Consider the following 15,381-nt stretch of genomic DNA (forward strand, 5'->3'; position numbering starts at 1 on the left):
TAATTGACGAAGGTCATACGAAGGTATGTCAGGTAAAGAACGAAACTTTAAGTGCATTCTTTGTAATCCCTCGGTGCAGAACGCGCTAGGGTCCCTGCCATGACTCTTCTTCCGTATTAAATATCCATCGATTGTTCACATTTGGGATGGAATAGCGACCAAAGGTCCTGTTTGCATTTTTATGTGCATTATCTTTGTAGAAACGTCTAACGCCGCGCTAAACTGCGCGATCCTGTCGTGACTAACTCCCTCCCCTGGTTCACAGGAGCTGTACGACACCAAGAAGGCCTACAAGGACGCCCAGGAGAACCTGCGACTTCGGGCGCAAGAACAGGACTTCAAGACACGCACACACGAACAGGTAAGAAAATGACTCAGTATGAAGACAGTTAGGATCGTTTTAACAAAACAAAACACCACGCGTAACGCCTTTGTCACATCGTCACATTGGCAACGACTTTCAACCGAAATTCTTGACCGCCAGAAATCCACCGAATTTCAAATAGCGCCTTTTCCCAGAAAATCCACCTTGTTACATTATACCGAGCCCAGTGAACTGTTATCTCTAAATGTTATCTGATTCCTAGAATTACACAGTGATCGGAAGGATGTGATTTACCAACTTGGTGGCTGTGAAACGTACAGTCCTACAGGCGATGCCATGTTGCTAGAAGACTGCTACTTTTGACAGGATTTCGGAAGTTAATCCCGGACGGATCTCTCTTTGTCCAGATAAGACTTATCCCACTCAGCAGCTGTAGATGGTACACGGAGAAAAACACATCAATTGTCAAGCTTAATCGTTTGATTGTTCCCTGTCTTGTCTTGTCGTCCAGGAGGTGAAGGAGGTTCGGAAAGAGATCCTGAACATATCCGTGGAGCTGGAGAAACTGAGGAACGAGGTGAGTCGTCTTCGCTATCATTTTGTTTGTCGCAATCGGTAAGATGTTTGACCCAGGCTCCAGACGTAACAGGTTCAAAACCGCTGATGTGTCACCGATGCTGTGCCCTTAGGAAAGGCACTTGACAGGACTTTCCTCACTTCACTCAGGTGAAAATGATTACCTAGCTTTGGTTAGGGCCGACCCTCGGATAAAACGTTAAATGGGGGTCCCGTGTTTGAGGAGAGCCACACCTCGAGCACGTTAAATATCCCACCACACTTATCGAAACGAGTAGGGGTCCTTCACAGTGTTAGTGGTTTAAAACCTACAGTCCCATGGCCGCATCTGGGACAATTACTGTCGTATTAAGGTCACCTGAGTGGCGCCGAATGGCAGCTCGCTCCAGACCCTTGCGATGTAGCCGCGCCTATTGTAAGCTCCTCGCAATTCAGCCCCTGGTTGCCAAGAGAGAGTAGTCGGGCCATCCAAGAACAAAATTAACGTCATCTCTACCCAAAGCTTAAGGAACCTGCAGTGCAAGATTCATCATGACTTCAAAATCATCTTATAACGTCTTGCTGAAATGGAGACATGAAAGACTTTTTAAAAAATCACGAGCTGGCTCGTTGTATACTTCAGTTTGGGTTGTCGCCGCACCTTAAATGTCACGAGAATATACATGGGCAGTTTCTTGTTCTGTTATCGGAATCTTTCTTAGTGAATGGGCCGTGAGAGTTATAAATGAGCCGTAGAGCAGACTATCCCATTCTCTACTGTCTGCCGCTGTACGCCGTTCTGTCGAAAGGTAAAACGACCATCCCCGCATTGACGTGTCACTGGACATACTTAATACAAAAAACAAAGTTAGTCAAACAACTGGATAATGTTTGCAAACTGTCAGACGTTTCAGACAACATCCGAAGTCTTTCGGCAGTAACACTGCTGCAACAAGCCGCTGACGGAAGATAGTGGATGCTGTCTGAAATGTCATACCGTTTTTAAAAATCATCCAATAACTTTTGTATTACCCCATTGCCCGGATATCTAACCTTCATCAACGATAAAACGGCATGTTTTAGAGATTGATCTGACTGCAACTCGATTTCAGAACACAAAGGTTGCGATCGGCGTCCTGGGAGCACAGGGGGAGCTGCAGCAATACGTCACCGGGAACGAAGGGGTAGGAGCTGGTCGCCCCCCTCCCCATCATGGCGGCACTGTGGTGTCTCAGGGGAACCATATCAGAATTTTCACCTCCTTAAGCATTACTAACCACATCCCTAGTCCCACTTTGGAAGAAATCACTTGCAAATGTTCACAGGGTGAGAGGTCCACAAGGTCAACACTAGTTGTTATGATTTATTCAGAGCATGATGACATAATTATTTCTGGGTCAACTATAATGAACTTGCATCTTTAACCAAGGAGTTGGTGTAAATATAAGCATGTTTTTCCTGCCAGAATGCACAGCTGCAGTCAGAAGTTCATCAAGTTTCCCACAATGCCAGCACGGAAGTGACGCAGTACGTGTCGATGCTAGAAAAGAGGGAGGTCGAATTAGAGGTGAGGAAAACAATAAGGAATCGTGGTGCTACATAATCGTGGTACTTCCATAAACTACATGCAACTAGTCTCCAAGCAGACCCTACGGCGCCTTAGAGATAATGGTGCCGCTATACTAAGTCCCTTGTCAGCTTTGATACTATTTCTAAGGTACCGTAGGGTCTGATTGGAGACTACATGCAACAGCTAACTGCTCCAATACTTATTAACACCTATTCCCAGACCTTTCCCATGTCCTTACGATTTGACATCTGTTCACATGTCTTAACCTACTGACACCTGTTCCCATGTCCTAACCTACTGACACCTTTTCCCATGTCATTATTCACTGACACATATTCCTATAGCTATGTCCTTACCCACTGACACCTGTTCTCATGTCCTAACCCACTGACACCTGTTCTCATGTCCTAACCCACTGACACCTCTTCTCATGTCCTAACCCACTGACACCTCTTCTCATGTCCTAACCCACTGACACCTCTTCTCATGTCCTAACCCACTGACACCTGTTCCCATGTCCTAACCCACTGACAGCTGTTCCCATGTCCTAACCCACTGACACCTGTTCCCATGTCCTAACCCACTGACACCTTTTCTCATGTCCTAACCCACTGACACCTGTTCTCATGTCCTTACCCCATGACATCTGTTCTCATGTCCTTACCCACTGACACCTTTTCTCATGTCCTTACCACTAACACCTGTTTCCGTGTCCGTATCCTTGAATAATGACACCTGCTCCTATGTCCTAACTGACACCTGTTCTTGTGTCCTCACCCATTGACACCTTATCCCGTGTCCTTACCCACTGACGTCTGTTCCAATATCCTTGAATACTGACAACTGATCCTATACCTGGTTCCTATTTCTATAACCTTACCTGACACTTTCTCTCTTCTTGCCTTCTTGTCCTAATCAACAGAAACTTGTTGTCATGTCTCACCTACTGACAACAAGTTTCCGTATCCTAACCCACTGACACCCGTTACCATGTCGTCCTTGCCTACAGGCACCTGATCCTATATCCTTGTCTACAGGCAACTGTCTCCATGTCCTTTACTATTGACGCCTGTCCCAATGTCCTTGCCTATTGACACCACCTGTCCCCATGTCCTAGCCTATTGACACCTGTCCCCATGTCCTTGCCTATTGACACCTGTCCCCATGTCCTTGCCTATTGACACCTGTCCCCATGTCCTTGCCTATTGACACCTGTCCCCATGTCCTTGCCTATTGACACCTGTCCCCACGTCCTTGCCTATTGACACCTGTCCCCATGTCCTTGCCTATTGACACCTGTCCCCATGTCCTTGCCTATTGACACCTGTTCCCATGTCCTTGCCAATTGACACCTGTCCCTATGTCCTCGCCTATTGACACCTGTCCCCATGTCCTTGCCTATTGACACCTGTCCCCATGTCCTTGCCTATTGACACCTGTCCCCATGTCCTTGCCTATTGACACCTGTCCCCACGTCCTTGCCTATTGACACCTGTCCCCATGTCCTTGCCTATTGACACCTGTCCCTATGTCCTTGCTCAGACCCTGCACCGCAGCCTGGAGCAACAGAGGGAGGAGTACGAGAAGCTCATGCACATGAAGCTAGACCTGGAGCTGGCACTGAAGCATCATGGACTGGAGTACACCACCATACAATATGAGTGAGTTTTGCCCATCGCCTTTCTACCTTTCGTCTTTTAGGGAACAAAAAGCATCAGCCCCTTGTGGAAAGGTCTGAAACAGATGAACAGCATACTGCATACATTTCGCATTAAACATATCTTTGTTGGTAGGTATAGGTATAGGTTATAAATTCGAAATGAACACAAGAAATAGCAGCCTATCAATGAGTGGGGTATATCGGCTGAAAGACCGTAGGCATGTCAGCAAATTATGTCAGCAGATAAGTTTGATAAAACTTCATTAATTCATCAAAGTGTTTTTGCCTTCCAGTGTGCACGACTGGTCTCCGTCCCACCGCAAATCATCTACTCCAAAGGGCACACCAATCCGTCGTCGCCCCCTCCATGAAATTAACCATTCCAACAAAAAGAGGAAAGCTGAGCACCCATCACCTGCAGATGGTTCATTCCTGACGGATGAGGCTGCTTATGTCTCTGCAGAAGGCTTCGCTACTGGTGAGGGGCGCGCTATGCAAACAAGCCACTCTGTCGCTAACGCCGCGGGGTTATCACAGGGTTTCGGAAATCAAGGGTTTCTACCACAGGGTTTTGAATTCCAGGCTAGTCCTACTGGTGCGGGTGTGAGCGTTAATGGTGTGGGCCATGCTGCTGTTGCTACTGCTTTTTCCCAGGGAATCGCGGCGCACGCTAGTCCGGCTGATACCGATGTGTGTGTGCTCCATGCTACAAACACCCATGCGGGTTCTGCTACCGCTGCAGGTATATCCCAAGGTTTAAGAACCCAGGGTACTCTTGCTGGCTTGGGTGTGAGCGATAGTGGTTCAGAGACCTATGTGAGTTTTGCAAGCGCAGCTCCATCCCGAGCAGCTGGTGCCGGTCATGCTACGCAAACATATGCGGGTCATCCTGCCGCTAGTCCCGCACACCTACCACAGCTCCCTGATCCCCATACGGGTGCAAGTACGGGTCATGCTAGTTTCTCTGTGGCTGACAGCGTCAGCCTTCTTCCCTCCGCTCAGCCTGCTGGTTGCGCTGTCTCTCCGGCGTCTGTCATCCCTCCGGTTGCTGCAGTCGTGGCACCTGCTCTGGGTGGTCCAAAGCGTGTTCTGCTGTCCTCTGGGGAATATTCGGCTGTAGACTCGAGTACTTTTGGTACGAGCCCCGCTTATGACAGTATCAGTAGTACCCCTACTGTCACTAGTACACCTACTGTCACTAGTACTCCTGCTGTCACTAGTTCCACTGTAGTTACTAGTACCATTGCTGCCACTCGTTCCACTGTAGTCACTAGTTCCATTGCTGTCACAGGCTCCACTGTAATCACTAATATCCTTCCTGTCACTCGTTCCACTGTAGTCACTAGTACCCTTGCTGTCACTAGTCCCATCAAGGCCACTGTTTCTTCGCTTGCTGTTGGTAAAGTTGGTACTTTTGATCCATCCTTTTGTCTTACTCCAACGACTAGAAGTGGTGAAAGTACGTCTCTCTCTAGTGGCTGCAGGACTGTACCCGATACTGAAAGGCTAGAGGGATCTGAACTTGTTAGTCCGCAACGAGTGCTCCTGTCCTCTGACGAATTTGTGGTGGTGGACTCTACTACTGAAACTAACACAGTCACTTTTCTCACCGGCAGTGCTGCTGGTACTCGTACTATCAGTGGAGTGACTCCTGGTGTTGCTGATACCGTTACCATTGGTGAAGGGACTGTATCTGTTGGTACCAGTACCACATGTGGAGTGGCTTCTGGTGCTAGTGGCACCAGTGCCAACGGTGGAATGACTCCTGTTGCTAGTGGCATCAGTACCACTGGTGGAGTTACTCCTGATACTAGTAGTACCAGCACCTCCGGTGGAGTTACAACTATTGCCGTTAGTGCTGTTACTAATGGTGAAGGGTCTCCTGGCACTGGTACCACTACTGCAGTTACTCCTATACATGTAGATACCAGAACTGGTACTGTCTGTGGTGTTATTCCAGTTAGTGCCAGTGCCGGCCACACCATCGATTCCGTAACTCTCGTGGGAAAAGTGCGGGGTGTACCTTCGTCTGGCCTGTGTGGTCCGGAGCGCATAATTACCCCATCTGGAGAATATGTCTTGTCTTCTCCAGGTGGAAATATTGACGCTATCGACGGTGCCAGTACCACTATAGATTCCGCGAGGGGTATGGCCGATGCAACACGTGCGGCTGTGCCTGATACTAACATGGGAACTGTCATTGCTAGCGGGGCTGCCTACAGATCCCGTGATGTGCTGCCCTCCCCCCACACCCATGATCATCCGCTTTCTGCTTCGGCTCTAAACGTCGCGCAGTCCACCAAAACCCCGCAAGGTGGCACTGTTGTATTTGGCTCTGCTACACCTGGGGGCAACACAGTTTATATTGGTGAGGGCTATGGTGCTGCGAACTTTCCAACTTTGTCTGGTGAGAACGTGGTGCCTGCGGAAGATACGGATGACAAAGGGGCTTCAACAACCAGCAGCCAAGTGCGATCGCTAGGGGGCGCAGTGGTAGAAGGGGGAGCTGCCGAGGATGAGTCCAGAATTGCAGCTGCTGCAACAGTGGACGGTGTAGGAATGCCGCAGGGCTTCAGTGGTGGTAAGCAGGGTACTTATGGTAAGATAGTAACAGGCTTGCTTGAATCACCGCAGGTTAGCGACGTGTCGCCTGGCGAAGCCCCAGAAGCTGCTGTTGAATGCATGCTGACCAGATCATACGCGTCTAAAGTCACTGAGAAGAAACGTGAAATTACTGTACCCGATGACGCCCGAGCCTCTAGTGGTGGCCAAGCGGGTGTTACAGACACGGAGCTTGCCGTTGAGTCATTCAGCAGTACATCTGCTGATGCGGTTAGCTATGTAGATGTAGACGGCAACGTAAGCGCAGCTTTTGTAAGCACTACGGATGAGGCAGGTGAAAGTTGGAACCCTTTGGTGTCATTAGAAAGTGCTTATTATCAGGGCGTTACCTTGACAAGTGCTGCCCAAGCGGCCACTGCGTGTGTCCATCTCGCCGCTGTGGCTAAAGCTGGAGTAAGTAGCTTCATTGTCAGGTCCGATGACGACAACTCGGACGACAGTATGCCTGGTGGCTACGTACCCACAAAGATGAACGGTGATACAAAGAACAGACACATGAAGGAAACTACCCCAGCAGCACCATTCCCTACGTCGTCGTTGGGCGTAACAGCGACTTTACCAGAGATTTTCCCCGGGGTACCACACAGTCCACACTTCGAAGCTACGTCAACCGACGTCAATGAGACCGCATTTGTCATACCGAGCACATCCCGAACTGTTGGCGGTAAATTGTGCGGTTTTGCCGCCGGTGTCCTTGATGACGATGCAGATGAAAACAATGAGCGAGCAGAGAACAGATTTCCTGATTCAAGCATTCGGTGCGTCATTTTCCCTGAATCATCATCGCCTGAAAGTGAAGCCATATCCATCGGTAACTCTGACAGTCAGATAATCTGGCAAATGCATTTGTTGCACGGTGGCATATCAGCTTTTAGGCTTCGGGAAACAATAGCTTACATCGACCAGTTTCCGCAAAATTCTCCTGTAATTCGCATTCAACTCTTTGTCATGGTAAGCAAGGCTTTAGTTTGATAAATGCAAATTAAAGGTGCCAGTACGAATGGAGTAAGAAGTTCTGTGGGGAGGTACTGCAAGAGAACACATGATAAACTCTGCGTATCTTAATTGTTCATATGGTGAAAAAGTAGATTGCAAGCTACCTTTTATTTGCTGTGCCGCTGAGTGTGCGAGTGTCAGCTACATTTTGGTTACATTTTAGTAAGCTAAGCCATATCTAGGCTCGCTGACTCCAGCCTTGTCAAGGAATGATCAATCCACCGCTTGTGATATAATGTTGCCAACACAGATACAATCAATTATATATTACGATATATTTCACATATAGATAGAAGATGAATCTATAGGAACTGTTGCAAAAATTTGTCTTTTCTACATTCTCGCAGAATCTGGAAGCCAGTCAGGGTACATCATCACCGAGAGTTACACCATCGATGGAAGCGCGTCACAACAGCGGACACAGCGCGATGAAACGAATGGAACAGCAGGAGGTGTTGGCGATGGTCAGCTGGTGATAGGTGAAGCTCGAGCCGTTGATGCTCCTGGGCTTTCCGGCCCGAGACGAGTCATGACAGCTTCCGGGGAGTATGTGGTGGCGTCCGCAACATCCACGGTCCGTTGTAGCGGAGAGGAAGGCGACACGGCCATGGGGCTGACATCAGAAGGCCAGATGGCGACTACGAGGGCCACAGCTGACGATCGCCCCGGTCTCTCAGGCCCGAAACGCATCCTTACCGCCTCAGGAGAGTATGTCATCGCAACATCCTCGGAAGAGCAGACAACAACTACGACGGCCACAGCTGAGGACCGGCCCGGGCTCTCAGGTCCGAAACGCATCCTTACCGCCTCAGGAGACTATGTCATCGCAACATCCTCGGAAGAGCAGACAACAACTACGACCGCCACAGCTGAGGATCGACCCGGGCTCTCTGGTCCGAAACGCATCCTTACCGCCTCAGGAGAGTATGTCATCGCAACATCCTCGGAAGATCAGACAACAACTACGACGGTCCAGTCTGAAGATCGACCCTGTCCTTCAGGTCCGAAACGTATCCTTACTGCTTCAGGAGAGAATGTCGTAGTGACATCTTCGGAAGATCAGACGAAGACTACAACAGTCAAAGCCGAGGACCGCTCTAGTCTTTCCGGTCCGAGACACGCCTTGACGTCCACAAGGGAGTATGTTGTAATGACTTCGTCTTCGGATGAGCAAACAACAACTACAACGGCCACACCTGAGGATCGACCCGGTCTCTCAGGCCCTAAACGCATCCTTACCGCCTCAGGAGAGTATGTCATCGCAACATCCTCGGAAGAGCAAACAACTACGACGGCCAGAACCGAGGACCGACCCGGTCTCTCAGGTCCGAAACGCGTCCTTACACCTTCAGGAGAGTATGTTGTAACATATTCGGAAGACCAGACGACGACGACCGTCCAGGTTGAAGATCACCCCGGTCTCTCCGGCCCGAAACGCGTCCTGACGGCTTCTGGGGAGTACGTCGTAGTAACTTCGTCTGAACACCGTACAGCATCTACAACCAAAGACGGCGTGAGCACTGAACAAGTGAAACGAGGGTCTAATGCTCGTGATGGTGGGATAGGAAGCTATCTTGGGACTGATGTTGTCGACGCCACCAAATCGACGTCGGGCGGCTACGTCGTTGAGTCGTCAACAAAAGAAGGGGTGTACGAGGGTCATGGGAAGGCGCAGAAGTATTCAGCTGACGTTATGGAGACGACAACAACAAAACGCCGATCGAAAGGAGGCATCGGCCACTCAGAAGGCCCACCGATATCCTACAGTTTACACCAGGAAACCCAAACGGTAAGTCAAACTGTTACTTTCTTATGGTGTACTGTGCTTTAGTAACGTGCTGTGTTCTGGATTGTCCCGATCGGTATGCTTGAGATTGTCACCGGGTGCATGTGATGGTAAAGGGAACCCTCTGACGTAGCCGTGGCATGTCCATTTTGGTTTGTTTTGGTTTTGTTTGGTTTGGTTTAGAAAGAGGACCGTTCCTGCAAAGCGGCGACAGCAGTGATGCCTGTGCAATGGTGCAACGTAGTAGCGGTAATACCCCTGTCTCATTTGTCGAAATCGATTGGGCGACGATTCTGCAGCAATCGCCCGAGCCTCGCTTATGTAACTATAACTTTATTGCACAAAAATTGTACAAGGTACAAAGTATGGCTTATATGTAACAAAGACCGTTTTCAGTTGAAAAGTACGCGCAACCCTCTGTCGATCTTAGATATGGTCGATCTTTCATCCATACGCACGGAGATCGTGGATAATGTGACAGGGGTATAACCGTCATTCTTACTCTCCCGTCGCAGAGGAAAACTCTGGAGAAAGCTGATTTTGAGGAGGGAAGTGTGCCTTCCCGAGAAATCGTACAGGACAGAACAGCGGATTCACTGTCGTTTTCTGGGGACACGCACATGATGAGTGTACGAATGTGGGGAAAATTTCCCACCAAGCGAAGACAGATGGTAACATTGTCCTTTTTACAGTTCAGCTGGTGAGCTGGTGGAATGGGTTCTCGACGTGAGATGATATTTTTGATGGTGGCACATGGACATGGGGCCGGTGGTTGTCTGCATCTCATATCGTTAGTGAAGTCATCGCACAATTTAATGTAGTAGTGTTTTGCGATATAGAGACCTATATACACTGTGGTTACACTATTTTTCCTTATGCTGTTTCACAGTACGATGGTGATAGCAAGTTTGACCGGGTGATAGGGAGAAAGGGGGTGAACAAACCTGCGTATAGATATCTACAAAATGCGACCTGTGCTGTATTTAACAGACCGCGGAAAAATTACTAAAAATTAAAAGTGAACATTTTATTTGTATTACAAGAACACCAGTGATAAGATTGTATCAGCGACTTCGTCAATGGAGTCGAGCGAAACACAGACTTCAAGCACCATCACCAGAATACCGGAATCCAGTGTCAGTGTTTCCACATCCGACTCTACCTCTTCCGGTCCCACCACGAGCCCTTCCGGACCCGGTCTCAGCCCTTCCGGATCCAATGCTTCACTACAAACCCTGACAGAGTCCGACAATACTTTGCTGAATTCCCAGATGGCGGTGCATTTCTGGGGGCGACGTGCTAACAGAAAAAGTTTACCATCGGTAAATGGATTGTGCAATGGTTGGCATGGCATTTTGCGGTGTATGTACAGGTCGGAAGCTTAAGGAAAATCGGTTCCTCTTGTCCAATAGCCGCTATGATACGAACGATGCCTAAGTTGTTTTACTTGCTGGATTCCAGGTTTTGTGCTCGGAGTTGCAGGGGCGAATGTCTTCCACCGATCCTAGGAAGAGTATGGTACGAATGCATGAATGCGAGCAGGGTAACACGTCATGCAACCACCGCATTCAGAGTTGGACAGAGCGAGGCCTACCAGTACCATAGATATAATTCTATCGACATCGTGTGACAAACTGCACGAAAGTAAAGTGCACTGGTTCCAGTGTCCAAACACGAAACCTGCAACATTTGATTTTGTTCCTTTAATAATCATTTCAATTCACCTTCAGGGAACACCGACCTTGTCGGAGTTGAAGGCAGACCGATTTGGAGGGCCGTTTGCTGGAGACAGATTCACAAGTGACCCCATCACAACCATTACTTCAACCTCTACCTCAACAGAACGCACACGTACCAGCGACGGTGGTGCAACACATCCTGTCACTGCCACCAGTACCTTCTCAACAACCAATAGAGCAGAGGTGCTACACAAATACTGACTAAACACTTTCTAATGCTACTGTCACTTCAACTTCAGTAGTCATCCTTCTATTAGTCCCCACCAGGAGAAACGTAGAGGTGCCACATTGCTTGGGACTTGACAGCGCATTTTTGCGGCTTATGTGCCTCTCATTACATTGGTGCGTCTTCTGGTATAAATTCGTGGTTCCGTGGAAAGATAGTGGTTGCAAATAGCTGTTTCTGGGGATTTTCTATCCTTTTCCTCTCCAATGCTTGACCAATGCCTTTTTCGACGGAATTGTTGTTTTCAGGTTCAAGATATGTCGGAAGCGTCTGCAGAAAAATCCGGTTGGGGGCGCTTTTTCGGGCGGCAGTCAAGAGTTATCCGATCTATCCAGCACCGCACGCCGTCACACCACGCGTCCGGGTTTCGGCAACTGGAATCTAACTTCTGGGGCAAATCCGTCAGACGGGAGAATACGCGGACGGTGAACCTGTTTTGTTTTCCCTTCGGGTTCATTGGTGCCGCCATGTTGGTTTTAGACGTCACGGGTCGGCAATCTTGTTTGAACTTCTCATACACATACTTTCCGCGTATCCCACTATTTCGCTAGTACACGTACGGTCTAGGGCTACACATTTGTGAAACCTGGCCTTGCTTTGCTGTGTTGGGATGTAGATTTTAGTCTGCAATTTCCACACCGTTTCTTAAGGTGGTGATGGTTTCAACATTGCCTTGATAAATCTCCTTGGGAGTTCCTGGTGAGGCGAATATGGTACACAATTGGGCAGCACTGGCTGTGTGTCCCGCGCAAACCAATAGATAAATAAATCCGTAGGAATAAATAAATGAATCCGTACTAACATTCTTCAGTGTCATCTAACACAAAACATTACCTTCAGCAGAACCCGGCCAGTGCTACTGATCTCATAGGCAGGAGCTGGTGGAGTCGTCTGCTGGGTGTGCCCAGCGTTGCCGCCGTCTCCTCTGTTGACTCAATACAAGGCGTGGTAGGCATCGAATTCGGTTTACCCAGTTGCATAATACTGGTCGATTCTTGTTCGTTAACCGCTGCTTTGTGGTGCTAGATAGCTTTTCGGTGAATAGAGATGCGAAAGGCAGCAGAACAGCAGCAAGACGAAGGGGAATATGATCTTCTGTGAGTTTGTTAATCGTGAAACTACGTCATGCCAGTTACGCGGAGGAAGTCCAACTTTCTTACGTACCGTAAGTGTCAATCGCGGTTTCCCGGGTGTAGAGGTCTGTAGATGCCATCTCAGATGTGCTGGGAGTAGCTGTCTGTGTTTTGCCTTGATTTCTGCAGTAGCTAAGCCCCGTGCTTGGGTATTTGAAAGTTCTGTAACACATGTGATCACAGATTGTATGCATTTCATACATCGTATATAAGTATTTTCAACATGGTCAAATGTAACGTTACATGCTGCTATTTTTCATTCGTTCGTTATTTTTATGCCTTCTTTTATGTCATATCGTCTTGCAGTATCAACGATTGTACTATTGATGTACACTTATCAGACTAATTTGATTCACAGAATGATCATTTCAAGTTGGTGAAGCGATGGTGACGTCAACTTGACGATACAGCGTTGTCTTGACTAAAAGTGCATTATTTTGAGATGTTTGAGACGAAATTGTTGTTTTCAGGATCAGGATGACATGGATGCCTCTTCTGCAAAATCTGGCTGGTGGCGCTTTTTAACACGACAATCGACAACGTCAACTACAAGACATTCCTCCCAGGCCATACAACGTGAGCTGACGTCAACTGGCTCGTCAGGAATGACGCAACTAGGGTCCAACTCTTGGGGCAAATCCACCAGGCGAGAAAACACGGGGATGGTAATTTGTTTGGGAAGCTCTGATTTGACCGCTTTTCTCCTATCGCTTTTTTGAACCTACAGACCTACAGAGCCATGGCATGAATTCCTCTAAGCAATGCGCTATACATGCGTTTTTTGTCGCTTGTGCTGCTTGTAGGTTGCTTTAATGATCACAGCACCTTATACTCCTGTGCGTTTAGTGAAAGCGCAGAGAAGTGTTTTTTCCGCTTAATGACTGTCGCATGTTCCACTACTCGCAGGACTTCTCTTGGCAGGTTGGCAAGCATGCTGCAACATAGTGTGCTGTGGCACCGCCATGGAATTTCCACGTTATTTTCTCTCTTCACCATTTGTCTACTAGCGCTTTTAAGGCAAATTATCAATGTAAAATTTAATTGCTTGTGGCTTTTCTGACAGCGTGGGGTTGACGAGACCGACACAACAGCCGTTTCTGCTACACATACGACTGTTACTACTACTGGAAGGTAAGTCTTCTCACGTTGTACAACGAATATAAGTAAGTAAATAAGTGCACAAATTGATTTAACGAAACGGAAATTGATTACCATTCACAGAGAACTCTTGTACATGATTCAAATGTTTTCTGTTTTTGTAATTTAAAAGAACTGTTTATGAACGACCATTCTTTCGTTATTCATCTTCAGTGACGGTGCTAGTGGCAGTAAAAAAACCAGGAGGACTGGTGCCCGGCAACTCGTCGATGGAAGCGATAAGACCTCTCGGACCTGCCTCTCGCGGATTGGCCGCTTGTGTGTCTGGCTACTCCCGCTGCTTTTCCTCCTCCTCCTACTTTTCTTCCTCCTGTCCTCCCTGTTCCCGGGTGGGATGCTGGGGATGCTCCTGGGCTGGGAGAGAGGCAGCTGCCACTTGCAGAACAGCTTCCGCCAGTCCTGGCGGTTCATGCTTAGGCACAGGAGCCCCCCTCCCATCTGATCACGTGATGATCACATGGTCCTCACGTGTCTATATCCTGATCACGTGGAGACCACATGGCCGCCACATGCTTACATTTTGATATTAAATGTCAAAAGCAGTTGGTAATCATGAAAATGGTATAGGCCAGATATCTTGTAACAGCTACAAATTTAATGTTCTTGAGCTTAGCTTGTCCTGTATTTGTGTGCGTTCACACTGCGAATAAGATAAGAATGGGACATTTTAGCTAAGCGTATGTACCAATACATCTCAGGTCTAGATTGCGACCTGCACTTCCATGTCTAGAGATTAAAAGACATGTTGTTCATGCATTGGATCGTACATGTTCTGTTGGTCGATGGGGCAATACCAGCAATCTTTGTGTTCCCTATCATTATAATCATCTGTTTACAGTTGTCTCTTGATGATGAGAGTTCTCCGATATTATTTTTCAATTAAAGGTGGAGGTGAATGTATTTGAAAGGGAATGAGATCATTCTATGCAATACTTTCGTAGGGTCTTCCAAAAATTGTGTAAAATGTAACTTTGCTTAATGCAAAATGCACAAACATTGGATATAGGTAAACTAGCTATAATTCTTAAATATATAGATTATGCTTATATATTTGCATATATTAACATGTGGCCTTTACAATTGACATTTGGACCAAATTGCTATGTGAGGTGCAGTGGTCATTGGTGGAATAACGTGTTTAAGGAGTGGTAGTATTTATTACATTTGTATGAGTAAGAAATGTATTTTCCTCGTCCTCGGCTCATTCTCTACTTGACATGTTTGAGAAGCGCCTTGCGATTTTGTGTGTACGTACAAACGCACATGAAGCTTTTCGTTGTGTTTTGATGTATCATCGAAAGAAAATTGACCGTACTGGATCAGATCTTTGAACGGACGTATAGCTGTAGGGAGAGCATGGTTGTGATTATTGTTCATGTACGTAGCTTGATATTGGTGCCTCTTCTATTGGTGCAATATTTACTTGTTTTCGGTCGAACAGACGATGCATTCTGGTGGCCTAAAAGTGGATTTTATTTTGGTGAATAAACCTACCATGGAGATGTGTTTCCGTCATTTGTATCTGATAGAGAATGAATGAATGAATGAATGAATGAATGGATGGATGGATGGATGGATGGATGGATGAATGAATGAATGAATGAATGAACG

The 15,381-nt window shown here is 47.5% G+C and overlaps 1 protein-coding gene across 1 annotated transcript in view; it reads left to right on the forward strand.

The window, feature by feature from the left end:
* The window catches only part of LOC118403180 (serine-rich adhesin for platelets-like), a gene marked incomplete in the record, with an annotated part of 27,099 nt that extends 11,825 nt beyond the window's left edge, over nucleotides 1–15,274 (forward strand). Inside the window, 15 exon segments of the mRNA XM_035801739.1 lie at nucleotides 266–361; nucleotides 837–902; nucleotides 1,993–2,064; nucleotides 2,346–2,447; nucleotides 3,993–4,111; nucleotides 4,404–4,588; nucleotides 8,076–9,517; nucleotides 10,030–10,185; nucleotides 10,558–10,836; nucleotides 11,245–11,436; nucleotides 11,728–11,904; nucleotides 12,323–12,427; nucleotides 13,083–13,277; nucleotides 13,676–13,743; nucleotides 13,924–15,274. Coding sequence (XP_035657632.1) covers nucleotides 266–361; nucleotides 837–902; nucleotides 1,993–2,064; nucleotides 2,346–2,447; nucleotides 3,993–4,111; nucleotides 4,404–4,588; nucleotides 8,076–9,517; nucleotides 10,030–10,185; nucleotides 10,558–10,836; nucleotides 11,245–11,436; nucleotides 11,728–11,904; nucleotides 12,323–12,427; nucleotides 13,083–13,277; nucleotides 13,676–13,743; nucleotides 13,924–14,212 — 3,543 coding nt within the window.
* Nucleotides 15,275–15,381: the final 107 nt, after the last annotated feature.

The sequence above is a fragment of the Branchiostoma floridae genome, chromosome 2 (assembly GCF_000003815.2).
Source record: "Branchiostoma floridae strain S238N-H82 chromosome 2, Bfl_VNyyK, whole genome shotgun sequence".
In the NCBI taxonomy this organism is placed as follows: domain Eukaryota; kingdom Metazoa; phylum Chordata; class Leptocardii; order Amphioxiformes; family Branchiostomatidae; genus Branchiostoma; species Branchiostoma floridae.